Genomic DNA, 25811 nt, shown 5'->3' with positions numbered 1-25811 from the left:
TTCCTTCCAGGCAGGTCTTGCTGCCCCCTGGGCTCCTGTCAAATGTTGGGTTGTGGGTGGTGCCCCCCACCCGAGTGCTCTCTGTCATCAGTGTTTAACCAGCGCAGGGGTAAGTCATTCCTGACCAAGAAGAGTACCAACTGTCAGTGTGCCCCCCAAAGTGAGGAAGCATGATCCTCAGATGGGAACCCCTCATCTCCCTTACAGAAATTTCCCTCTTGTAGAAATCTCACAGAACTTGGGGGGAGATGCTGGGGCTGTGTGTGCTCATCACGTCCGTGTTCACTTCTCCCCTAAACTCAGTCTTCACGCACCCAGAAGCCACTTCATCCCAGCGGACTGGCCCCTGTTCTGTGTGGTGTGGCTGTCACAGGGCAGGGGGAGGGGCACCCAGGAACCCCCAAACCTGCCTGCTAAATGCCTCCTGCCATCTGCCTCATCAACACAAAACATAACCTAGTGCATGAGACCTTCCCTGCAGAGGAACTTTAATACAATTAGTGTGCAGAAGAGAGAAGGAAAGAAGAGTTTCCAAATCAAACATCTAAAATCACCCATCCCCTCGTGGGTAAATGCCCCAACAAGTTTGGCCAAAAGCAGGACTGCTGAGGCCCAAAATCTTGCCACAAGTCTAAGGCACCTTCTGGTGTGGAACCATAGGAAAGGGGTGGAAGGGGCCAGGCAAGTCTCTAAGGAAAAAGAGAAAAAGTCAAAACTGAAATCAAGTAAAGGCTGCCATCGTCAGCCTCCCCATGGTCTCTCACCCACGTTTGTCTCACGTGTTTCTTCCCATGTCCCCATCCCTGGTACAAGCCAAGGCCAAGAAGCAAATGCAGCTTCTTCACGTCTCTGCCTCTGTGCCTTGCCCAAGCCCTTCTCATGCTCCCCTTCCTGCCTTCTCTGGGTCTTCTCTAGCTTCTCCTACCGGCTCAACCCCACCCTTCCTTCCCGGGGGCAGGAACCCTGGGGATTACCCTGTCACAAGGTCACCCCAATGCACTGTCTATGTCTCCTCCAGAGCTCAGCTCTGCCCCATCACATGAGCTCCCACCATCAGGGAAGATTCCCCCAGACGCCCCATTCCAGCTTTTCCAGCCCTTTGTGCTTTCCTGTGAGTCTGGCAGTACTGGGAGCTGGGGAGCGGGAGCTGGGAAGTTTTAGCACAGGGTCTACCTTGCCCTCTCCCCACAACCTCACACCCTTCCCAGTCATATGAAATACACACACCAGATATGTATGTTTAAAGATTTATAATATAAAATTGTAAAATACTGCACAAAGGAATTATAGGTATGTATATAAATATATACACATATATATACTATATATACATACATTACATGAGCTGCAGAGATACAAAGTAACAGAGCACAAAGGAAAGCTGGTGTGAGAATCCTCAGGAGGTACCAGAGGAAAGAGAGTTACAGAGAATGCTGTTATCTAATTGCAGATGAGAAAAAGGAGGCATCAAGAGAAAGTGCTGGTGAGAGGAGCGCAGGCATGAGTCCAGGGCCAAAGTGCAGATGCTACGAGGCCGCAGTTGAGTCCATGGACTCAGGCACTCACAACAGAGGCTGAGAACCCTGAGGCCCAGGGGCTTGAAGGTCCGTTGTCACCCTTGGCTCAGGTCTTGCAGGCTACCGGGCCCTGGGGAAAGAGACACCAGTAAATGCTCAGTTGGTTGCAGATTACTGTCTTCTGTTCCTTGAGGAATTCCCCTTCGGTTGCCCCTGACTCCACATCACCTGTCCCTGCGCCCAGCACCACCACCAGGTGAGTGCTTGTAAGGGCCAGACTGAAGGACTAGATCCAGGAGCAGAAACTGAATGCCCCCCTCTCCTCTCCATCCCTGGCCTTCCCATATCAGTGCCAGGGTCCCTGAGAGCAGTCAGGCCCGGCCTCCAGGCCTGGGGGTGCTCACACCCAGGAGCTTCTCTCCTCAGTTCCCAGCCTCCTCTCCTCACAGCCACCTGCACCCCAGGGTCACTACCTGCTCCCTTCCCAGCCCCATACCCTTGACCTACCCGGCAGCTCAGCCTGTTCCTGCCCCAGCCCTGACCAGCAGCTCCTAACTGCACGGCCACTGGCATCTCAGGTGATGTGCTAGGTGGCTGATAGACCCTGGAGCGCCTCACACAGGTCAGCCCTGGCCGGACCCTCCTGGCCCCCCAGGATCTCAGGCCGGACTTGGCCCTGGTGCCTGGAGTCTGAGCTCCACCCCATGCTGCTGCCTGGCTGAGGCTCCCAGGCCCTCCCTCCTGTCCAGGCTCTGGCTCACAGCCTTAGGGGGTCTGGCTTCTCAGGGCAGTAAGGGACTCTGGAGACCCCTAGCCTGAGTCTAGGTCTGTCCTCTTTGACCCTGGACTGTCCTGGACTTTGACCCCCCACCTCCCATCTGGAACCCTCTTAAACAGGGGGCTCCCAAGGGAACTCCTGTTCACTTCATACACATCCCAAACCCGGCATTGGAGGAAATCCTGTTAAGGCTAACCAATGACAGTCATAAGCCTCTGCTTTGTGCTGCAGGGGGCCTAGCTGCCCCTGCCAGGCAAGACATTGGCAAGCAGCTAAGAAAAGGGCCTCACACAGTGGGCTTAAGTTTAAAGAGCCTCACACCATGGGGCTGAAGATCAAACATCCCTTTGTTTGTTGTTCTTGTGTCGGTCCTGCCTGCAGGCCGACGGGGTTCAGGAACATGGCGGAGGGGCTGGGGATGAAAAAACACGTGCACTCACATTGATGGCTGCAGGAAATCTCTTTATTCGAGGGGAGGGGCTATATGTATCGGAAAGCCTGCGCATGCGCTTTACGTGGATTTGCTACATCCGGTTACTGTTGCATCAGCTTCCGCTTTGGGCGGAAGTGACTCATCTTTGGGCGGAAGCGACCACCACCCCAGGTCCCCCTGCTGGTGTAAGCCTGGTACTGACATTCTTGGTCGTAACAGAAATAATTTCTCAGAATATACATTGGGCAAAGAACTATAAGAACATGTTTATACTATATATAAATATAAGGATAATTATAAGAATATTGTAAGTACATGGCATGGAAAATTACTTACTTAAAACTTAAACACTGAATAATTTGGCCTACTTGACAGTGGGAAATAATAAATGTGCAAGGGCATGTCTGATAAGCAACCCAGAGCTGGTCATATTATTCCTCATATGGGAGTTCCGTAGAGAAGCCTTGTAACGAATCATGAAGTTAATTACGATAGTAGTTTCTGAGTAATAGAAAAAAAGTTCTAATAACTGATTACCGGGAAGCAACTGGTCTCTACCGTAAGTCCTATAGATAGAAAAGTCTCCTGATATTGTAGCCTTGGCAACAGGGCGGTACCAAGGACTGTTAGCTGACCTAGGTAGTTGTTTAGGCTGAAATAATGTGTCTAAGTTTTAATTATTAACTTTTAAGGTCGTTTCTTTTCTTGAAAACACGTAGGCGACAAAATGTCTGTGGGAAAGGAATGGAGCGATTGTTTTATTTTGCTTCTATGCTTACCATGATGTAATCCCATTGCTTGCCTTAAACATATAAATAAAGACCCTCTGAGACCCTCAGCAGGAGATGCTTGCACCAAAATAAGAGCGTATTGTATTAGCCTTACCTTCCCCTTTCCCCTTCCCTTCAGGCCTTAAGAAGTTTCTCCTAGGCCATCTCATCCTTTCAGGGACACCTGAACCAACAATTTACCATTAAGTGGGTCTTCCACAGCTTTGGACTTCAAAGTTCAAAGAAGGAAACTGGGAAATGAGCTCATGACTTTCATATTTTTTTTTTTTTAAGATTCATTAATTCATTCATTCAAGCACTGGGTACAGTCAGACGCGCGGGAGGGTGAGAGAATTCACCAGAGCCAGAGCAGGGAGCAGAGCAGACAGAAGGACCAAAGGACACTGCTGAGGGGAGCAGCGGGCGGCAGGAGAGGTCTGCGCGCCATGTGGGACCCTCCTCTGGTGGCCGGGGAGCAGCCAGGGATTGAACCTGCACTGCAGAGGCTGCGGGCAGCTTCACAACCCAGCGTTCAACCGCTGCGCCACCGGGGAGGCCCGACTTTCATATTCTTTTTGCACCCAAGTCTCAATGACAAAAGCAGCAACACTCTGACCCAAGGGGAGGGGGTGTCAGGCAGATGAGCAGGAGACCCACAGACCTGCCCACCTGAGCCCCTCACTGTGGGGCTCAGAGGCCCACTCTCCCCAGAGTTTAATCCTCCCACTAGGTCACAGGTGCTCTTATTGCTTGTTACCCCGAGTTCAGGATCATCCAGCCTACCACCAACATGCCCATGAATCCCAACACACCCCCACAAGCCCTGGGAAGCCGGAGAGAAGGGACAAGTCTGAGGAGACAGAGCAGGGGACACGGCCTCTGCCAACTCCATATACCTCCCAGGAGGGAGGCCCCGGCTACACTCAGGGCCCTGGCTCTGGGCAGGGTTAAGAGTGCAGAGGTGGCCCCCAATCCCATTACAAGGACCCTATTTCCAACTCCTGTTACAGAGGCCAGTCATCCCTCTCCTAGCTGCAGAGTGGGAGACACGATACCCCGGTCACAGGCAGAAGAGCCCCTATCTCACCTACCCACAACCCTGTATCTCACCTGGATTCTCCCCAGCTGATGTGATGTCTTCCTGAACCAAAAGTTATAAAGAAGGACAGCAGCAACAAGGACAGCAAAGACACCAGCAATGATACCCCAGGACACAGCTGGCCATGGACGCTGATGCACCTGCATGTTTCCTAGAAAAGGTCTTATTTTAGCCTGGGCATCCAGAACCACAGGCCTGCTCTCCACCCCCATCCTGGCTCCTGCTACAGGGTCCAGCCCCCACAGGTCACCCCAGGCTCACCACAGGTCACAGTATAATTCCAGTAATGTTCCACAGAGCAGGTAACCCTCTGCTCCTCTCCTTGGGGAATCCTTAGGGCCACCCAGGCCCAACAGGTCCCATTCTCATCACGCAGGACACCGCCAGGCAGCTGGGCATCCTGGCTCAGAGGCTCATCGTCCTGAAGCCAGATCAGTGAGATATTCCAGGGAGAGAAGCCAGATGCCCAGCAGGTCACATTGACCACGCCCTCGGAGGCCTGGCTGCAGGTGGCATTCACAGCTGGGGGCACCAGGAAAAAAGCAGAGTCAATGAAACACAAGGCCAAGCCCTGCTCCCCAGTGAGGGAGATGGAGAGACAGAGGTTGCTCCTCCCCACCTGGACCACTGACCCTGGGCCTTCCCCAGGTGGTTCTGCACCCTGGGACCCACGTCCTCATGCTGGTGGGAGGATGGTCTGGGACCCACATGCTGAAGCTGAGGATGGAGGTGGGAGGGATAGGCTCCTCCACGGGGGGACCAGGAGGGACTGACAGGCTGGGAGTTAGCGGGCCTCACATCCAGCCTGAGGTCATCCCCTCCTTCCTGACACCCCACCCCCAGCTCCAGCTCAGTGCTCTGTAGCTCCCTGGAGTCCGAACCCTCCCCGCCTCATGTCTTCACCCTGGGGCATAACAGTGCAGGCACCTCATGACACCACCCCCCTAAGACCATTCAGGCAGCCCATAGTACTGGAGGGTCCCCTTGGGCAGAGCTGGGATATGGACTGGGGGGTATGGGGTGGCCAGAGTCTCACCTGTTCTCTTAATGAAGACCTTCCAGGATTCCTGGTATCTCCGCAGTTTTCCACAAACAGCACCACGCACAAGGGCCCAGGAATTCTGGCTTCCAATCCTATCTGTGTCCCAGGAGTTCTTGACTTCCACAGCCAAGGGAAGAACTGAGGACTGGGGTGCTTCCCATTCATGGGTCGTCTCGTTATAGAAGAGGAAGGGCTCCCCATTATAGAAGAACCTCCAGAAGGCCCTGGTGGTGTCTTCCTGGATCTCACAGCCCTGAACCTCCTGGAGGGAACGGGAGCCTACCCCCAACACAGACCCAGTGGTGACTCCCCCAGTCCTGTGTCCCCTGCTCCCCCAGGGGAGAAACTCACGCCACCCCTGCCCCCACTCTCCCCACCTCTCCCTGTGCTGGCTGCAGAGACATCACCTCTGTGCTGAAATCCACACACCCCCATTCTCAACACCCCACTGCAAATCCAGTGGAAAGAGACAGGCCCCACCGGCTGCCCTAACTGTCCTGGGAAAGGCCCCCATGCTTGCCCCTCTCACCTCCACTCTGGCTCTGCTTTTCCCTGATATCTGCCAGCTTCGTCAGGAGGTCCCTCCTGTCCTCTGCAAAGCCACTGGTCACTGCGTCCCCCAGCTCAGCCCCCAGGACAACTCGTGCCAGCAGGGCTCCGGTCTCCAGCCTGCCGTTGTCACTGTCATAGCGCAGGATGAGCTGATCGTCCAAGTATTCCTTGGCAACAAATTGTGAGTACAGCGAGGCATCCTGGGTCTCCGTGAGCTCATACTGAAGCCTGTGGGGTCCTGGGGGGAGAAATCCTCAGTGAGGCAGGTATGAGCCACCTGAGCATCAGAGTCACCCGAGGCTGCGCGTCCTGAGCCCTGGAGGCCTGGGGGCTGCAGACAGGGCTGTGTTCGTAGGGACAGGAGGGAGCATTCATAGTACAGGACACCAGGCAAGGAGAAGGAAGGAGAGGGCCCAGGCAGGGGCGGGGGGGGGGGGGGGGCGGGTAGAACTGGGGAGGGAGAGCACAGGGACAGGGCGATGGACCAAGGGGACTGCACCTGAGAGGGGAAATCAGATACTGCACAAAAGTTAACAACTATGTAAGAAAATAAATCGAAGAAAAGGAAGGAAGGAGAGGGGTGAGGGTGGAAAAGGGATCGAGAGGGGAAACATGGAGTCAGAGGCCAAGAGAGGTGGCACCGGGTCCCTCGGAGGACTGTGGGGTCTGCTCAGAGAGCAGCGAGGGGATGTAAGGGTCCAGAGCAGGGGTCAGAGGTCAGATCACCAGTGGTGTGAGGCAGGGAGGGCGACATGAGCCATGCGGGGCTGTAGTTCCTCTAGGACAGGTTGGGGAGGTGGATGAACCTGCAAGAGACCCCGGGAGAGTCAGGTCCAGGGACTGGGAGTCAGTCCATGGGTCCACGGAGAGTTTAGATTGGGGAGAAGGGAGTAGAGCTTCAATGCCAAGCAGGTGGCCAGGGCACAGGAGGGGAGACCTGCAGCGTGGGGATGATACAGGTTGCAATGAGGCCCCTCCACAGAGGGGGGCCTGCATCAGGCAGCAGGTGGGAGAAAGTCACAGGGTGGCGGATCTATGGTGTGAGGAGCGAGAGCTCACTGGGGTCAAGGAACCCAAAGGGGTGAAGGCTAGAGGAACAGCATCAAGAGCAGCTCTCAGGTCTGGGAAGGGGGGAGGTTATACGAGAAAGGGGCAGCTGGGAGATTGGTGCTGAGGGCCAGGACTGGGAAGCAAAATGAGCAGGGCCTGGGTTAGGGTGGGGAGGGCAACTGGGTAGGGTGCTGACCAGAGAGGAGGGTCTGGGGTGAGGACAGGAGGGAAGGGGAAGGGCCCGTGGTGAGGGCCCAGGAGCAGGAGCTGCACTGGCTGGAGGTGGGAGCTGAGGCCAGAAGACAGGGCAGGTCTGTGCACAGGGGCTGTGCCTGCAGTCAAGGCAAAGATGCAGAGCTCCCAGGCTCTCCTGGATGAAGGGGCGGGGGGGGGGGTACTAGCATGGAGGGAGATACCCGAGGCAAAAAGCACCCTCAGAAAGCAGGGCTTAGTGGGCCTCCCTGGTGGCACAGTGTTTGAGTGCTGGGTTGCGAAGCTGCCCGCAGCCTCTGCGGCACAGGTTTGATCCCCAGCTGCTCCCCGGCCACCAGAGGAGGGTCCCACATGGCGCGCAGACCTCTCCTGCCGCCCGCTGCTCCCCTCAGCAGTGTACTTCGGTCCTTCTGCCTGCTCTGCTCCCTGCTCTGGCTCTGGTGAATTCTCTCACCCTCCCGCGCTTCTGACTGTACCCAGTGCTTGTATAAATAAATAAATAAGTAAATAAATCTTAAAAAAAAAAAAAAAGTAAGAAAGAAAGCAAGCAGGGCTTAGTAAAATGGGGGGGGGGGGTGTAGGATCCATCAGGTGAAGGCTCCTGGCAGGCAATGGTGCAGGAGTGAGGAAGAAGAAGACACTCTAGAACACAGAGAGGAGGGAAAGCAGGGAAGGGGGCAGCAGGGATGGGGGGATGCTGGAAATGGGGCAGCTGGGAAGGAGAGGAAACAGATAGGGCGGATGGCAGGAAGGTGAGAGTGGCAGGGAGGGGAGCAGCAGGGAGGGGGCAGCAGGTAAGACCAGAAAGGGGTTGGGGGAAGAAGGATGGAGTAGGAGGGGTCCACATGCAGGACCAGGAAAGAACTGAGAGACTGTTCAGGCAACCTGGGAGGGCAGGGCACGGCCCGGAGAGCAGGCCACAACTTTACTGCTTAAATAACATCAATACAGCAAAAAAAAAAAAAAAAAAAACATGTATCAGTATATCAGGAGGGTGTGCAGACAGCCAAGTCCCCCTGACCTTCCTCAAGAGCACCCTAAAGGCTACACCCTTCTTGAGAGGGCCCCAAGGCATGCAGGGGACCCCTCCCAGACCCCAGAAAGGCCCAGGCTCCTGCCTACCAGGACCCATGAAGCCCCCTCACCAGCGGCCAGGTCTAGGGAGGGGGTGAGGGCAGCCAGAAGCAGAACAGGGCACTGGCCCATCCTGAAGCCACAACCTTCCGTGCCTGACAGGGGTGAGCCGGCCTAAGCAGAGGAGGCCAAGGCAGCAGCAGAGGCTATAGCTGCAGTGGAAGCAGAATGTGAGCTGGGCAGAAGCCAGGAAGGCAGGACCACTCAGGTGACCAGCGACCTGCTCACATCAAGGCCTGTCAATTGTTTTCCCTGCATTTCCTGCCCCTCCTGCTCAGCCAACATGACACTAAAGCCAAAACCAATGACAACACACAAAAAAAGAACAGGGAACCTCCAGGTGGTGCAAGGGGTTAAGACGCAGCACTAGGAAGCTCACCTCAGCCCACTGCATCCTGAGTTGGATCCCTGGCCAGGGAGGTGACCCACATGGCACAGCAGACATTTCTGACTTGCCCGCTGCTCCCCTCAGCAGTGTGTTTCAGTCAATCCAGCTGTTCTGTTTCCCACTCTGTCTCTGGTGAATCCTCTCACCCCCTCACACCTCTGGCCTATACCCCACTTCTTGGCATAAATGAATAAATTTTCAAAAAAAAAAAGTAAAACTACAGGCCCATCTCCCTAATGAACACTGATGCAAAAATCCTCAATAAAACCCTTGCGAACAGAACCCAACAAAGCATCAAAAGGATAATATACTATGACCAAGTGAGAGTTACCCCAGGGTCACTAGATGGTTCCACAGCCAAAAATCAATTAATATAACTCAACCCATGGACAAAAAGAAAAAATTCTAAACTCTAATCATATAAACAGATATTGACAAATCATTTGACAAAGTTCAACGTCCACTCATGATGAAGATAGAAGGGATAGAAGCTACATGCCTGACCTAACATGGTAAAATTCATCTGTGACACACACACAGGATGTCCCCTCTCACCACTGCTTCTCCGTGTAATCCTGGAAGCCCAGTTTACTCCTGGAGGAGCAACAAGGTAAGAGAAAGACACACAAGGAACCCAAACAGGGAAAGAAGATGGAAAACCAGGGCCTCCCTGGTGGTTCAGGGTGAAAATGTCCGCGCTGTCAGGCTGTGGCCAGAAGCCTCCGCCTCAGCTGGAGCCCCACAGGCAGCTGAGCTAACCCAGGCCCCGCAGACCTCTCCTGTCTAGCCTGCTGCGTCCCTTCTTAAAAAAAAAAAAAAATTAATTCATACAAGAATCAGGGTACAGGCCAGAGTCGCGGGAGGGTGCGAGGATTCACCAGAGACAGAGTGGGGAGAACAGACAGACGGACTGAAATACACTGAGGGGAGCAGCGGGCATGACAAGAGAGGTCTGCCTCGCCATGGGGGACTCTCCCTGGCAGGCGGAAATCCAATCCCCAAGGCAGAGCTGAGCGGAGCGGTCCCGGTCCCGACCCCGCTCCGCCCGGCCCCGCCCCGCAGCGCAGATGGATGCTGACACCAAGGGACACCTACACCAGACGGATGCTGACACCAGACACTAACAACGACCCGACCCCGCTGCGTGGACTGGGAGCAGAAGAGGGAGGCGGCGCGCGCCAGCCTCACAGCACCGCCCTCAACCCGCCGCCCACCGGGGAGGCCCTGCTGCGTCCCTTAAGACGTGTATTTCGGGGCCTCCCTGGAGGAGCAGGGGTGAAAGGCAGGGCCACCCCCGACCCCGGCAAGGGCGCCCCTCCCCTCCCGCCCCCAGCACCAGGGAGCTAACCTGGCTGCGTCCTGAGTTCCATCCCCGGCCGGAGCTGACCCCCCTGCACAGCAGCCTCTCCTGTCCAGCCCTGCTCCCCTCAGCCGTGCATTTCAGTAGATGCTCCCGTTCTGCTCCCCACTGTCTCTGGTGAGTCCTCTCACCGCCCCCCCACCTCTGGCTTACACCCCAGTTCTTGTAGCATAAATAAATCAATCTTCAACAACAAAATAAAAACACCACACTTGTATTAGTAGATCTGCCTGCTCTGCTCCCCGCTGTTTCTTGGGAATCCTTCACCCCCCACACCTCTGGCCTGTACCCCAGTTCTTGTGCATAAATAAAAATAAATCGAAAGAAAAAAAACCCCACAGGCCACACCCCTCCTGACAGGGTCCCCAAGACACCCAGGGGACCCCTCCCAGACCCGGAAAGGCCCAGGCTCCTGCCCCCCACGACCAACGACCCCCACTCACCAGCGCCCAGGGCTACGGCGGGGACAAGGGCAGCCAGAAGCAGAACTGGCCACGGCCCCATCCTGCATTGGCCTCCGGAGGCGCCGGCAGCCAGAAGCGCGCCCACCCGGACAAACGGCGTGATAAGGTATAAGGACTAGCCTGCAAGTACTTACAGAAGGAACTTTGTTCAGCTCAAAAAAGACCCCACTGCTCCGCCCACCAGCAGCACCACCAACCAGAGGCGCCGGCGGCCACAGCGGCCCAATGAGCAGCACAGGGGCCGGGAGAGCCCGGAGGACACGCGGCACAGGAAACAGGCCCAGGGACGGTAACAACAATTTTCAGACGAACTTGACGCAAACTTATGACAAACCGCAGAATAAGACACAAACGCCTTAGAAGGAGAGACGGGGCGGGGCCAGCGAGGGCAGAACCCTGGCCCGCCCCGACCAGCCCTCGAACAAGCCCTCCTGAAGCCTCTCAATTGTTTTCCCGGCATTTCCTGCCCCTCCCGCCCCTTCCACAGCTCCTTTAGGAAAGCAACAACAAAAAAAGGTGGAGGGGGGAAAGCAAACACGTGGACCCAGGGTCCGGAGGTCTCTGCAGGGGAGAAAAAATGGACAAAGTTACAGGAGCCTGAATTTAGGATCCCAAAGCCCCAGGAAGCGGCTCTGAGCAGCTGGGCGGGGCCCAACCCCAGCAGTCCGGGGGCTCCCTGCTCCCTCCACAGAGCAAGGCCTCACCCAGTCGCAAAGAAGTAGAAAATGACCAGGGGCTGGAAGGCCAGGCTCTGTCACACACACAAAATAACCACACACTCTCTCACAAACCCCAACCCCACCCCTGTTCAGTGGAACTCAGCAAAGCAAATGCTCATCCGGGGTCCGGGAGCTGTACCGTTTCCGCGTGATGTTCTGCCCAAGCTTTATAAAAACCCACAATCCATGTTACTTGGGGCTCAGTCCTTTCAGAAATAATCCGCTGACCCCTCAGTGTGACTGTTGTCATGTTTGGAGTCAATGGGTTTGGAGCGCGGGGTCCTGGGGTTCACTCTGGGAAAGGTGTCACCAGAGCTCCCGTCTCAGCGGCACGCGGCGAGTTTCTCCAGTAGACAGAGACGTTAGTTATATTTAAAGGGCAGGTTTCTAGGGAAAGGGACAGAAGAATAAAGGAAACCTGCTTAGATACCAGCGGGCAGGAAGAGCTGCTAAGAGGCCTGCGTGGTCGCAGGCAGGCGGCCTTGAGGACAGCGGCCCCCACTGAGGGAGGTGAGTGAAGAGCACAGGTCATACATGGGCAGGCAGAAGGCTGCTGCCCTGCAGAGAAGAGTTGGTGAAAACAAGCACCTGCAGGGCCTCCCCGGTGGCGCAGTGGTTGAGCGCTGTGCTGGGAAGCTGCCCGAAGCATCTGCAGCGCCAGTTAGATCCCTGGCCTCTGCCCGGGGGTCCCACATGGCGTGCAGACCCCTCCTGCTGTACCCACTGCTCCCCTCAGCAGTGTATTTCAGTCAATCTGACTGTTCTGTTCCCTGCTGTCTCTGGTGAATCCTCTCATGCTTCTAACTGTACCCACTGCTTGTATAAATAAAATAAATAAATCTTTAAAAAAAATTAAAAAAAAAAAAAAAAAGCACCTGCAGAGTCACAGGTGGGCAGAGAGAGTGCTGCTCCAAGCCAGTGCAAAGACTGCACTGATACAGTCTTCTCTTTTGGGAGGGGCTCACCCCTCGTGAGTCTCTCCTTAGTTGCAGATTTTGGAGAACTATGAACTATTAAAGGGAGGGGAGATTCTACAGTGGGTTTGTTAGGGGGAAAAGGATGTCCCAAAGCAAATTCCATATAGGCCTGTGGACTCCACCCCCACCCCAGGTCAAAGCCAAAGACACTGGGAACTCCAAATCCCATCACCACCAAAGGGAAGGTGGCTGGGACCTGAGGGTGGAGTTAAGCAGCCAGGTGGATACAAAAGGCAGACACGTGGGCAGCTGTTATAGAGCAACCCCGATATTAAACGGGTTCCTGGCTGTGGGTCCTCACCCGCGCGCTTTAAAGGGACTTATGAATACTCTACTACAGACACACACACAAAAGGGTTAATAAAAGGTTTATTTACAAGAGAAAAAGAAATAAGGAAAATGTACAACTCAGGGAGAAAATAGGGAAATAAAGTCTTTAATGCGTCCTACCCGATCCGACGACCTGGAAACCCAAAGTCACTCTCAGAGCTGGCTAGACGCTGCGAGCTGGCGGAGAGCCAAAAATGGGGGGTCCCCAAAGCCCACGTGTCTGCCTTTTGTATCCACCTGGCTGCTTAACCCCACCCTCAGGTCCCAGCCACCTTCCCTTTGGTGGTGATGGGATTTGGAGTTCCCAGTGTCTTTGGCTTTGACCTGGGGTGGGGGTGGAGTCCACAAAGCCTATATGGAATTAGCTTTGGGACATCCTTTTCCCCCTAACAGGTTCAATTTCTATATCTTTCCCTTTGGATGCGCATTAGGATGCCTGCTTGGATGTTATGCTTTGTAATGTAGGTGTCTAAGGATCCCTTAAGGATCTTAATTTCTATAACTGTGTTGTCTGTGCGTAAGTATCTCGGTTTCCATAGCTGTGTCAATGGCTATGCTCCTATCTTCTACCCCCACCTCCTTGTGTGAGCCAGGTTTCTGGTTTGTGGCACACCTCCTTTTCAGATTTTTTTTTCCTATTCTTGTCTTCCATTATGATGAATAAATCTCTCCCTCTCTCCCCCACCTCTCAGTGCAGTCTAGATGCTCCAGCAAACTGCCACAACAGGGACAGAGGCAGTGGAGAGGGAGCCCAAGCCCTCCTAACCTCCAAAAGTGACCGTGTCCACCTCCCTTCTCAGGACTTCCTAGGGATGGCAGCGCCAGGAAACTCATTCCGCTTACACTCAACGCCAAAAAGACTTGTAATAATTTAAAAATGGAACCTCCCGGGAGGCCTAGGGTTTCAGTGCTATCAAGGGCCTGAGTTGATCCCCTCCTCCCAGAAAGCTGACCCACATGGCTCAGCAGACCTCTCCTGACTGGCCCCCTGATCCCCTCAGCCGTTTATTTCAGAAGATGCGTCTGTTCTGCTCCCCAACTGTCCCTGGTCCATCCTCTAACATTCTGCACCTCTGACCTACACCCTAGGTCTTCTATGCAAAAATATAATTAAAAAAATAATAATTTAAAAATGGTAATACTGGAGATGGGCCCATTCTGGAATCTCTGGTCCCTTTCTAGTTTTGCCTAGTTATCCAAAACCAGCAATAAACAGGCCACTCCAGGGAGGAGTGAGCCCTTCCAAAGAGAAAAGGACTGTATCAGTGCAGTCTCTGCACAGGCTCCAGGCAGCACTCCCACTGCCCACCTGTGACGATGCAGGTGCTTCTTTTCACCCACTCTCTCCATCCCCAGGGCAGCAGCCTCCTGCCTGTCCGTGACCTGTCAAGGCCGCCCCTCTGCAACCAGGCAGGCCTCTCTCAGCAAACCTGTCCCTTCTGGGGCAGCTCTTCCTGCCCGCTCGTGTCTATGCAAGTGTCCTTTATTCCTCTGTCCCTTTCCCAAATAACATGCCTTTTTTTTTTTTTTTTTTTTTTCCAGAAATGATGCTCTATTTATTCAGTGAAAAAGAGGGAGATTTGGTCTTCTTGATCAATTTCCTCCAATATCTCAAAACTCCCTTCATTTTTCCAAAATAACACAATGAGAAACACATTTGTACAAAAAACACATATTATCCCCACCCCCATCCCCCCACCCCCGCCTCACAAAATTGGGTGGCTGTATTACAGGAACAAAACCAGATCAAAGACATGAAAACAAAAAGTCACCACTTATACGGAAATACAGTGTTAAGAATTCAGGTACCAAATAACATGCCTTTAAATATCACTACCGTGTCTGTCTCGTGGAGAAACTCGCCTGGGACACTCGCCCCGGGCCTTAAACGGGAACTCTGGTGACACCTTTCCCAGAGTGAACCCCAGGATCCCGCACTCCAAACCCCCTGACTCCAAAAACGACATCAGGACCAATAACACTGTCAGGTGTGCGGGCAACCGTGTCACAGATGGCTGCTTTACGAGTGGAAGCAAATCCTACTCCTCTGGGAGGGTGGGGGAGGCCCCGCGGGTCTAGGGCTCTGGATTGGGGGCGCTCCCCGGGATCGAGCTGGGGCTCCCCTCCCCCGCGAGGCCTCAGAGGTTTTCTGTCCTACAAACGACTCCCCTCCCCCACCTGCCTCCAGGCCCCTCTGGGCTGCCCTCCGGGCGCCTTTTTCTCCTCCGCTCACCACTGGGCTCCTGGAGTCACGAGCTCGGGGGCTCTTCCCCTCCGCGAAGACCTCGTCGCACCCCGGGCGTACCCTGTTTTAGAAAATGAGACCAACTGCGCAGGAACCTAATGCCCCGGGGCGGGGTTGGAGAGCGGCGGGCGCTGAGCCACGATTGCAGTGAGGGCTGGGGAGCGCCCGCCCCCAAGCGCGGCGGAAGGAAACCGGTTATTTTTTTCCACAAAAGCAGAGGGAGGCGCTTGGAGCCGGGCGGGGAGGGGCGCGCGGCCCTCGGGTGTCTGGTCCGCAAACCGCGGGGCTGTCCCTCCCACCAGTCGCGACACTGCGCAGCCCGGGCCGGGGTCCTGGGGCCTGGAGGGGGTCCTGGGGGCGCCTCTTTCAGGCAGATTCCGGGGCCCGCACGAGGAAACGGTTCTCGCTGCCCACGTGCCCCCGAAAACCCTTCCCGGACCCCCGCCGCCCGGGCCGCCCCTGGAGGGGCTCCGCCGCCCGGAGGGACAGCGACGGGCAGATCCGGGGAACCCCCCGGGGGTCTCCCCACTTCGGGGAGGAACGTGACGAGACCCGGGGTGACCCCCCCCAGACTGGGCCTCCCCGAGCCAGGGCGGCGGCGCCTTCCCCGCGGGCCAAGCCGCGGGGTGAGCGCGGGCCCGTGTCCCCACCTGACCGTCCAGGTGCGCGCCATCAACGAAACATTTAAATTTGTTTAGGTAAACAATATTTTATCAGATGCAATGTAATGTCTTTCTTTTTTTTAATAGAGGCATGTTACTTACTTATTTGTTTGTTTGTTTTGTTTATACATGCACTGGGCACAGTCAGAAGTGCGGGAGGGTGAGAGAATTCACCAGAGCAGGGAACAGAAGAGGCAGACTGATGAAATACACTGCTGAGGGGAGCAGCGGGTGGCAGGAGAGGTCTGCACGCCATGTAGGACCCTCCTCCGGTGGCCGGGGAGCAGCCGGGGATCGAACCAGCGACGCAGAGGCCGCGGGCAGCTTCGCAACCCAGCGCTCAACCGCTGGGCCACCGGGGAGGACCTGCAATATGTATTTTAAAGAAGAAAACTTGGAAGAAAATTCACAGGGCTTTGACAGTGATATCTCCAGGGGGTGATAACTTAGTGACCTACAGTTGGTGTGAAATGTGTTTTATCTCTTAATGTAAATTTGGATTTCCTAGGGAGGGAGTGAGGAAGAGACAATGTTTGGTGGAAAATATGAAGCTAGTGCCCTAAACTCTGACAGGTGCTTAAAAACCAGAATGTTGGGCCTCCCTGGTGGTGCACACAACCTATGAAGCTATCCACAGCCACTGGAGATTGTCAGGTCTAGGCCGGGGCAGAGATGAGGCCGGAGAAAAAGGGAACTGGAAACCGGGAGCCAGCTCTGCCCAGTTTGCACGGGGCCTGATAAGCAGCTATGAAAGAACAACCATTTCCGAAAGAAAAAACTTCTTTAAAAAGCAACTGTGTGGGGGCCTCCCCGGTGGCGCAGAGGGTTGAGCACAGCGATGTGAAGCTGTTCCCAACCTCTGCAATTTCCGGTCTGCAAGGACATTCCCACATGGAGCAGCAGACTTCTGTCTCCCCACTGCTCTCCTCAGCAGTGTTTCTGTCCCTCTGCCTGTTCTCCTCCCCACTCTGTCTCTGGTGAACTCTCTTGCCCTCACGCCGCTAGCCTATACTCCAGCTCTTGTATAAAGAAATAAATCTTTAAAAAATAAAAAATAATAATAATAAAATGATAAAAAATTAAGTAAAAGTAAAATAAAAAGCAACTTCAACTCCCTTCCCACCAAAGCCAGGCTCCACCCTATAAAAGCTTGCCCTTATTCCCCCAACAGGTGCAACTTCTCTGACCCCCCCCGAAGGGGTCGGCGAACCTCCCCCAGGAGCACAATAAATTTCCTGCCTGTGAGAAACTTAGCCTGGCTTGTCTTTTCTTTACAGCGCCAATCCTTTCACAGACAAGTTAGATCCCCATTCAGAGAGCTGAGCAGCTCACACCTGTCTGTTTCGCTGCTCCCCTCAGCAGCGTATTTCAGTCCATCGGCTTGTTCTGTCCCCGCTCTGTCTCTGGTGAATCCACTCACCCCCCACACCTCTGGTTGTACCCCAGTGCTTGTATGCATATATATAAATAAATCATTAAAAAATACATAAAAAAATTTTTTTCACTAAAATTTAATACCAGACCCTTTCTCTTTGAAGATAATCCTTCACATTTTAACACCATTAAATCTTTCTTAGGTGATTTAGGCAGACATGCAATCAAATATTTATAGAAGGAGCAGGTATAATGAAAAGAAAGAGTTGTGGGCCAGCAGGACAGTGCCTCGCTTAACTCAGACAACTTCAAATACATGTTGTGGCATTGTCCTTGGCTTACAGACAGGCCAAATCGTGTTCCTTGAGGATCGATTTGCCCTTGCAAAATCTTGAAGGATTTCAGCGCAAGTCTGAAGAATGATACTTTCTTTTTTTTTTTGAAACATCACAAATTTGACTTTTTGTCATCAAAGTCTGATTTTTAAACGGATTCTTGAACTGGTGGTTCATAGCCATCAGCTCGTTCAACTTTAGCACCTGTCTCATCACCAGTAGCTTTTCCAGAACTACTGCTTTCACCATGAAGCTCCATGAGTTTTCCCAATTCAAACTTGGGCTTCTTCAGCATTTTTACTTTCCTAACAAAGACATCATGGAGTGGGTAGAGAGACTGGCAAGCCTTTTCTATGTCTTTCCCAATGCTGTCTGGAATCAATTTATTGACCACCTCTTTCAAGTCATTTGTCTGCACCTCTTGGGTCATGATTTCCATCATCTTTTTCCGGATCTGGCGGACCTGTTGGTGCTGAGCATAAGAGGTCTTCCGAATCTGATTGTTGTGTTTTTTAGTAAAACCAACACAGAAGAGATGAAGCAAATAGCCGTCCGTAGTCTTGACATCAACATGAGCTTCAATCATGGTCTGCCATTTTTTGACCATGGAGCACATTTTCTGATGTAAAGAAGTTTCCAGAATGTATGGGCAATGGCAGTGTCTGTGAGACCATCCAGCCCATCTGAGCAAAGCCCCCTCATATGGCGCACAGAGAAACTGCACTCCTGAGTCTGAGGCTCAAAGGGGCTTCCCAGCCAAAGTGGCAGCTGTGTTCTCTCTGCTCCAGCGAAGGTTGGGGCAGCAGCAGGGAGCTGAGGAAACACAAAAAAGGGCCCAGAAAGGAAGAAGGAAATAAGAAGGCCCGAAGCCCCCTGTAGTGCCAGGATGGGCACAGAGCAGATTATCTATGATTCAGCAGACCTGGTAAAGGAGAGTCCTGGAGCCCTCCGTGGCTTTTTCAGGTTTTTATTGAGCTTTACATGTGGAACAGCAACCAGGTACACGCAGGTGAGGGGGAGGGGGCAGAGGCCTCCAGGCCCCCCACAAAGTCTTCACTCTAGGCTTCTCTCCCCCCCCCCCCCCCCCCCCCCCCCCCCCCCCCCCCGCCTTTCATTGTTTTTGGTGACTCTCTCAATACTCCTCCCATGGCCCACAGAAGTAAACAACACAACTTACAACAATGTAACAACTGCAGGTGCCCCATCAGGCAGGGCAATCCTAATGGTGGGAGGGCAAAAAGCCTGAAAACCATTTACCCTACACCCCCCACATTCCTCTTCTTTGGAGTGGACAGCGTGGGCCTGGGCAGGCCTGAGGCCATAACCTTGGCTGCTCCTGGCAGGTACCACTGCTGACCCCACACTGGGAGGAAACTGTAAAACACACCTTGGAAGTGGACTTTTCATCTTCCACTCTGATGGGTTTGCAGATTCATCTGTGTAGGGTAAATGATTTTCAGGCTTTTCTGCCCTCTGGTGGGGCAATTGCAGTTGTTACAGCGTTATAAGTTAGGGTGTTTACTTCTGTGGGCCATAGCAGCAGTATTGAGATACTCTCCAAGAGAAGCAGGAGGGAGAGGCAAGAGAGAGAAGGGGAGAAAGGACCCCAGAGTGAAGTCTTACTGGCCTCCTGGCACCCCTGCCTGCCCGTGTACCTAGTTGCTGCTCTACATGGAAAAGCTCAATAAAAGCCTGAGAAAGCCACCGAAGGCTATGGGACTCTCCTTTACCCGTCTTGTCTGCTCGAATCATAGGAAACCTGCTCAGTGGCCATCCTGTCCCTACAATCTGGAAATTAAAACAAAACAAAGAGACAACTCTGGTTTTGAACCAGACTCTGGCTTCAGGGGATCTAGCCACTCTCCCCATTCCTCCAGGGCCTGGGTATTCCCCACAGTGAGGCAGGGCTCCCTCCATCAGGCCCCCCTGGTCCTGCATGCCCTCCACCTGCTGCCAGCCCACACCTTGTCTCCACTTCTGCATCCTTTCCCCTCACCAACCTGCCGTGAAATTTCCTGGCCATCTTCAAAGACATTTTGTTGAGTATGATTTCCTACAAATTTCAGGAAACAAGACAAAGATGACAGAGAACCCCTGCAGGACACCCATGTGTAGGGTAAATTGTTTGGTAAATGGTTTTCAGGCTTTTCGCCCTCCCACCATTAGGATTGCCCTGCCTGATGGGGCATCTGCAGTTGTTACATTGTTGCAAATTGTCTTATTTACTTCTGTGGGCCATAGGAGTAGTATCGAGATAGTCAACAAGAGAAGCAGTAAAGAAGAGAGTTAGGAGAGAGAAGAGTGGAAGCAGAAGCAGAAGCAGAAACAACCACCAGAGAACATCAGAGAGCCCAGAGTGAAGGCTTGCTAGCACCCCTGCCTGCCATGTGCCTGGTAAATCCCAATAAAAGCCTGCAAAAGCCACCCAGGGCTCCAGGACTTCTCCTTTACCCCGTCTACACAGGTCATAGAAAACCTACCCTGTGGCCATCCTGCCCCCTTACACCATGGCTCCCACTTTAGACCCCAGCCCCATCCGACCCCTCCCCTAGACTCTCACCTTGGCACCGCAGGCAACAGTTGGTGTTACGTGAACACGTGGCTTAACGTCAATAGATGGGACAATGATATCTGGTGAGTAGTTGCAGAGATCCCTGCCCACCCCCCATATTTGGGGCTGCTTTGGAGAGGAGGGTGAGTTTGGAGAGCCCCTGACCCCACATCTACTGATCACTTCTACACAAAGGGATACTGCACAGTGGTCAGGACAAGTCCCTTTCCTCCTGGGACCAGGCAGGAACAGCAGAGCCACCGGGTGCATGTTGGATTCCGTCACAGAATATCAGTGTAACAAAACCCCATGTCCCATTGTTACCCATGCGATGGCTCAAATACAACTGACATCAGAAAACCACAATCCTAGCTCAGATAAGATCACTGCATTGGCTGTAGACTGAAGGGGCTGGAGGTAGAAAGAACCACTCCATTTGGCCCAGAGAGACCCTCTCGCCCAGCAGCGCAGTGATGCCACCTCCAGGGGGAAATGTGGAATCTCCTTGGGTCCCTCAAGGTTTAAACTTAATCACTGATGATGCAGATGTTGACTCCATCTTTGAACACTGACGAATAATTTGCTTTGACTTTAATTGTAGAATCTAAACTCTTCCTAAAGCAAGAAACAGGGTGACCTGAGTTGTGACCCCACCTTCTGGCTCAAGAATCATAAGAGATTTTATTGATTTATTTATTTTAAATATTGGGTAGCCTCATAACAATTACATTTTTTTTTTAAAGAGGCATGTATTTTTATTTGTTTGTTTGTTTGTTTATACATGCACTGGGTACAGTCAGAAGCATGGGAGGATGAGAGAATTCACCAGAGCCAGATCGGGGAGCAGAGCAGGCAGAAGGACCGAAGTACACTGCTAAGGGGAGCAGCGGGCGGCAGGAGAGGTCTGTGTGCCATGTGGGACCCTCCTCTGGTGTCCGGGGAGCAGCCGGGGATCGAACCGGCACCGCAGAGGCCGCGGCCGCGGGCAGCTTCGCAACCCAGGGCTCAACCGCTGCGCCACCGGGGAGGCCCAACAATTACATATTTTTTTTAAGATTCATTTTATTTATACAAGAACCGGGGAATAGGCCAGATGTACAGGAGGGTGAGAGAATTCACCAGAGACAGCGGGGAACAGAACAGGCAGACTGACCGAAAAACACTGCTAAGGGAAGCAGTGGGCGAGACAGGAGAGGTCTGCTGCTCCATGTGGGTTGCTCCACGGCCAGCGGGGATGGAACGGCACTGCAGAGGCTACGGACAGCTTCACAGCCCTGACTCAACCAGCTGCGCCGCCAGGGAGGCCCCCATAAGAGATTTTAAAGCAATAAAATCCATGGCTGGGTAAACAGTAAACTCTCCGTTTCCACAAATGTTTCAGATTTCCTACTTGCCTAGCTTTGTTAGGGGGAAAGGATGTCCTGGGCAAATTCCATACAGGCTTTGTGGATGCCACCCCCACTCCATCAAGAGACTGGGAACTACAAATCCCATGATCCCCAAAGGGAACTTGAGAGGACCTAAGGGTGGAGTTAAGCAGCCATTTTCTCTGTTTGGGTATTTTAAACCACGTTAGTGGGGTCTCAGTCACTTGGCTTTTGCTGTTGGTGAGGCAGGTTTGGTCTGGGTGGGTCATTTGGGATTCCAGGTTGGCTGAACGGGTAGGAAACATTTAAGAATTTATCTCCCTCTTTTTCCCAGAGTTGTACATTCCCTCATTTCCCTTTCCCTTGTAAATAAACCCTTGTTAACCTTTAGTGTGTGCCTGCAGTTTTAGTCCCCTTTAAGCGCGTGGGTGAGGACCCACAGTCAGGCAACCCATTTTATATCTGGGGCTGCCCTGTAACAGCTTCACCCCAGTCTAACCATTTTGAAAAGCTGTGTTTTCCTCGTGTTGATTTTTAAATAATTTGTCTCTATTGATTAGGTCATGTATGTGGTCAGTCACCTCAAGTCATTGTAGATTAATACAAGTATAGAAATGCGTGATTATGCATTGGGGTCACTGCCAACACCATTAAACATGGGCCAACCCTGAATCCACTCACGTCCCTCACCTCTACTGCTCCATCCTAGGGTGTCCGCTGCAGCCAGGAAGGTAGTCTTTGCCCCGACTCCCTGCTGCCCTTCACATCCAGCTGCACATGGGCAATCTCACACAAGTGACCTTTGCATTGTGAATAAGAACATATCCTTCCCGGGCCTCTCTGGTGGCGCAGCGGTTGAGCACTGGGCTGCGAAGCTGCCTGTAGCCTCTACAGCACTGTTTTTATCCCCGGCCGCTGGCGAGGGTCCCACATGGTGCGCAGACCTCTCCTGCCACGCCCGCTGCTCCCCTCAGCAGTGTACTTCGGTCCTTCTGCCTGCTCTGCTCCCCGCTCTGGCTCTGGTGAATTCTCTCACCCTCCCGCGCTTGTGACTGTACCCAGTGCTTGTATAAATAAATGAATAAAACTTAAAAAAAAAAAAGAACATATCCTTCCTGTATCCCAGAGAACTCACCAGCTCTCCCTTCCTGAGCCCAGCATCTCTCTAGGGCCTGTAAGCACCTCTGATGGGGCTCCTCTGATTCCAACCTCCCCCACCATTGTCAACTGGGCTCAATCGTGTCTCTACTCACACCAACATCTGTGCCAGGGTTGTCTCAGGGACCAACCCTACAGCCCTCCCTGGGCCCCACATGACTGTCCTCACAGTTCAGGTCTCTGCAGCCAGGGAGGTGACCCACATGGTGCAGCAGACCTCTCCTGTCTCGCCTGCTGCTCCCCTCAGCAGTGTATTTCAGTCAGTCTTCCTGTTCTGCTCCCCACTCTCTCTGGGGAATCCTCTCACCCCCGATACCTCTGTCTTATACCCCAGTTCTTGTATGCATAAATAAATAAATCTTTTTTAAAAAAGTTCAAGCAATGTTCAAAATGTTCTAGTAATTTCTATTCAAGAAATGTATGTTTTAAAACAAAATATAGAAGGATACTTAGACAAAAGGATATTAATTACTCATTGAATATAATGATAAAGAAGATACAGAAGATAGTTATATGCTTGTTAAAAAATATGGCTGGTAAAATCAGTGTTGTTTTTTGTGTGTGTGTGTGTGTTTTTTAAAGATTTTATTTATTTATACAAGAACTGGGGTCAGAGGCATGGGAGGTGAGAGAATTCACCAGAGACAGGCAGGGAGTAGAACAGGAAGACAGACCCAAGACACTGCTGAGGGGAGCAGCCCGCGAGGCAGGAGAGGTCTGCCATGCCATGTGGGTTTCTCCCTGGCCAGTCCGGAATCAAACCCGCGCTGCAGAGGCTGCGGATAGCTTCACAGTGCGGCGCTCAACCCACTGCGCCACCAGGGAGGCCCCTCAGTGTTGTTTTTTCCAAAGATTTATTTTATTGATTTATGCACACAAAAACCTCTGGTGTAGGCCAGAGGTATGGGGAGTGAAAGGATTCGCCAGAGACAGAGAAGGGATCAGAAAAGGCATATTGCTGAAATACACTGCTGAGGGGAGCAGTGAGTGAGACAGGAAAGTCCTGCTGCGCCATGTTTGTAGCCCCCTGGAAGGGGATCAAACTCATGCTGCAGTGACTGGCAATAGCTTGCTAGCAGTGAGAGTTTAAACCCTGGGCTATCGGGGAAGCCCTAAAAGCGGTATTTAAAGAGTGGATCTACCAATGATCCAGCGATTCCATTCCTAGAAATTCTCCCAGAGAACAAAAACACTGATTCCAAAGAAAACTTGCACCCCTATGTTTATTGAGGTACTATTTACAATAGCTAAGATATGGAAAACAACTCAAATGCCCCAAAACAGATGAATGGATCCATAGGATGTGGTCTATAAATACAACGGAATACTACTCAGTGATCAAAAAAGATAAAACTCATGCCATTTACAGCAATATGGATGGAGCTGGAAGGGAGCATGCTCAGTGAAATAAGTCAGAAGGCAAAAGATACCAGATGGTTTCGTTAACATGGAATATAGAGATACTGTCAGGAAAAAGGGTCAGGAAAAGACAAAACTTGCGAGCTGACCATAGATCTGAGGCTGCAGCAGGGAAGTGCAGGGAGTTGGGTCAAAACAGGAGAGGGAAGAGCACAGGGGACTGTGGAGATGGATCAGGGGGCTGCTGTGGGAGAACCACAGGGACTAGACCTGAGCTGAGAAATCAAATACTGTAGAAAAGTTAACAAAGGTGTAAGAAAATAAATAAATGCATTTATAAAATAAACTAAAGTGTGTTTAACAAAAGTGGGGGAAAAAAAGTGTGTTTAACAAAAAAAAAAAAAAAAGTGTGTTTAACAAAAGTGGGAATATTCCATAAGGTTGTTTATTGCTAATCCTAACATTTTCAAAAAAGGATTCAAAAGACTTCACTGTGTCCTTAGCTGTGTAGACCACATAGACTCGCGGCCATAGAACATACCATAGGGACCAGGGCTGCGAAGCACAGCTGCAGGGGCCCCATCACAAGGTCAAGAGCCTCTGAACCCATCAAAGGGTTCCCCCACAGTCGCCTCTGGAGACAACAGGTGGGTTTTTACTTGTGACAGAGGGGCACCCCGGGACCCCAGACTTATACTCTCTAAAGGGTTCAGCTATCCATGCTCACAAAGGCAAAAGAGACTTTTAGTGTAAAAGAACTTTAATAGAATTAGTGTCATAAACAGAGAAGAATGGAGAAGAGTTTCTTAATAAAACACCCTAAATGATCACTCCTCTCAATGGTAAATGCTCAAACTGGGTCAAACCAAAGTGGGGCCACCAAGGCCTGAAATCTTGCCACAACTTCTGGCAGGGAAGCCAAGCCAAAGGGCTTGGTCCCAGAAAGTTGAGACAAAAGGAGATGCCACGTGAAGACGAGGGCTGCCAGTGTCCTCCTCACATGTCTCACTCTCGTGTCATTTCCAACTGCAGCAGGACAAGAGCAGTCTCTTCTTCCTCATCTTCCTCCCAGCTCAACTGCCTGCCCTGCAGTAGAGCCTCACATGGGGGTTCTGCTCCCCACGGGTTCCCAGTGGCCAGTCCAAAAGCGGCTGCACATGTTGGGGCAGGGAACATGGTGCCTCCGCCTTTATGGAGATGCTGCTACAGCCTCCAGCTTTCTGCTTCTATACAGTCTAGAATTGTCTGAGATTGAGCAGCTTTTACCCTCTTTCTAGGAGAAAAAATGAAAATTTTTTTTTAAGATCTATGTACTTGTGCATACAAGAACTGGGGTGGGGCCTCCCCGGTGGCGCAGCGGTTGAGCGCTGGGTTGCGAAGCTGCCCGCGCCTCCCGGCTGCTCCCTGGCCACCGGATGAGGGTCCCGCATGGCGCGCAGACCTCTCCTGCCGCCCGCTGCTCCCCTCAGCAGTGTACTTCGGTCCTTCTGCCTGCTCTGCTCCCCGCTCTGGCTCTGGTGAATTCTCTCACCCTCCCGCGCTTCTGACTGTACCCAGTGCATGTATAAACAAAACAAACGAATAAATAAAAATAAAAACACATGCCTCTTTAAAAAAAAAATTATTTAAAAAAAAAAAAAGAACTGGGGTGAAGGCCAGAGGTGCGGGGGGGTGAGAGGATTTACCAGAGACAGCAGGGAACAGAACAGGCAGATCGAGGGAAATACACTACTGAGGGGAGCAGTGGGCTAGACAGGAGAGGTCTGTTGTGCCATGTGGGCCAGCTCCTGGCCCAGGGATCAAATTCATGCCACAGGGGCTGGTGATAGATAGCACTGTGTCTAACCCCTGTGCTACCAGGGAGGCCAAGAAATGAATTCTTCTTAATCGTCATTCTTGTAGGAATCAGCTGAGCAATAAAGGCAGCACTAAGA

At 52.5% G+C, this 25811-nt stretch overlaps 2 protein-coding genes across 2 annotated transcripts in view; both read right to left on the bottom strand.

Annotated features, from left to right (window-relative positions):
• Window positions 1–1262: 1262 nt before the first annotated feature.
• The window catches only part of LOC119252131 (MHC class I polypeptide-related sequence A-like), a 38979-nt gene continuing 14430 nt past the window's right edge, over window positions 1263–25811 (bottom strand). The window contains exons 6-10 of the mRNA XM_054698575.1: window positions 6169–6429; window positions 5634–5918; window positions 4859–5119; window positions 4609–4748; window positions 1263–1647 (exon numbers count right to left, since the gene is read on the bottom strand). Of these exons, the coding sequence (XP_054554550.1) occupies window positions 1624–1647; window positions 4609–4748; window positions 4859–5119; window positions 5634–5918; window positions 6169–6429 (971 nt within the window). The 3' untranslated portion in view covers window positions 1263–1623. The remainder of the gene's footprint in view (window positions 1648–4608; window positions 4749–4858; window positions 5120–5633; window positions 5919–6168; window positions 6430–25811) is intronic.
• LOC119252133 (40S ribosomal protein S3a-like) lies at window positions 17573–18066 on the bottom strand. The gene has a single exon (XM_037519360.2). The coding sequence runs from the start codon at window positions 18056–18058 to the stop codon at window positions 17591–17593; it is 468 nt and encodes a 155-aa protein (XP_037375257.1). The 5' UTR covers window positions 18059–18066; the 3' UTR covers window positions 17573–17590.

This window comes from Talpa occidentalis, unplaced genomic scaffold, assembly GCF_014898055.3.
Source record: "Talpa occidentalis isolate TD23 unplaced genomic scaffold, MPIMG_talOcc4v2.1 talOcc4.2, whole genome shotgun sequence".
NCBI lineage: Eukaryota > Metazoa > Chordata > Mammalia > Eulipotyphla > Talpidae > Talpa > Talpa occidentalis.
Note: the sequence above shows the minus strand (reverse complement) of the source record. Positions and strands in the feature narration are given on the sequence as shown.

Bases quoted from the DNA above. Each gene is read 5' to 3' on its own strand.
- LOC119252133 (XM_037519360.2), bottom strand. From the start codon at position 18,058: ATGTGCTCCATGGTCAAAAAATGGCAGACCATGATTGAAGCTCATGTT.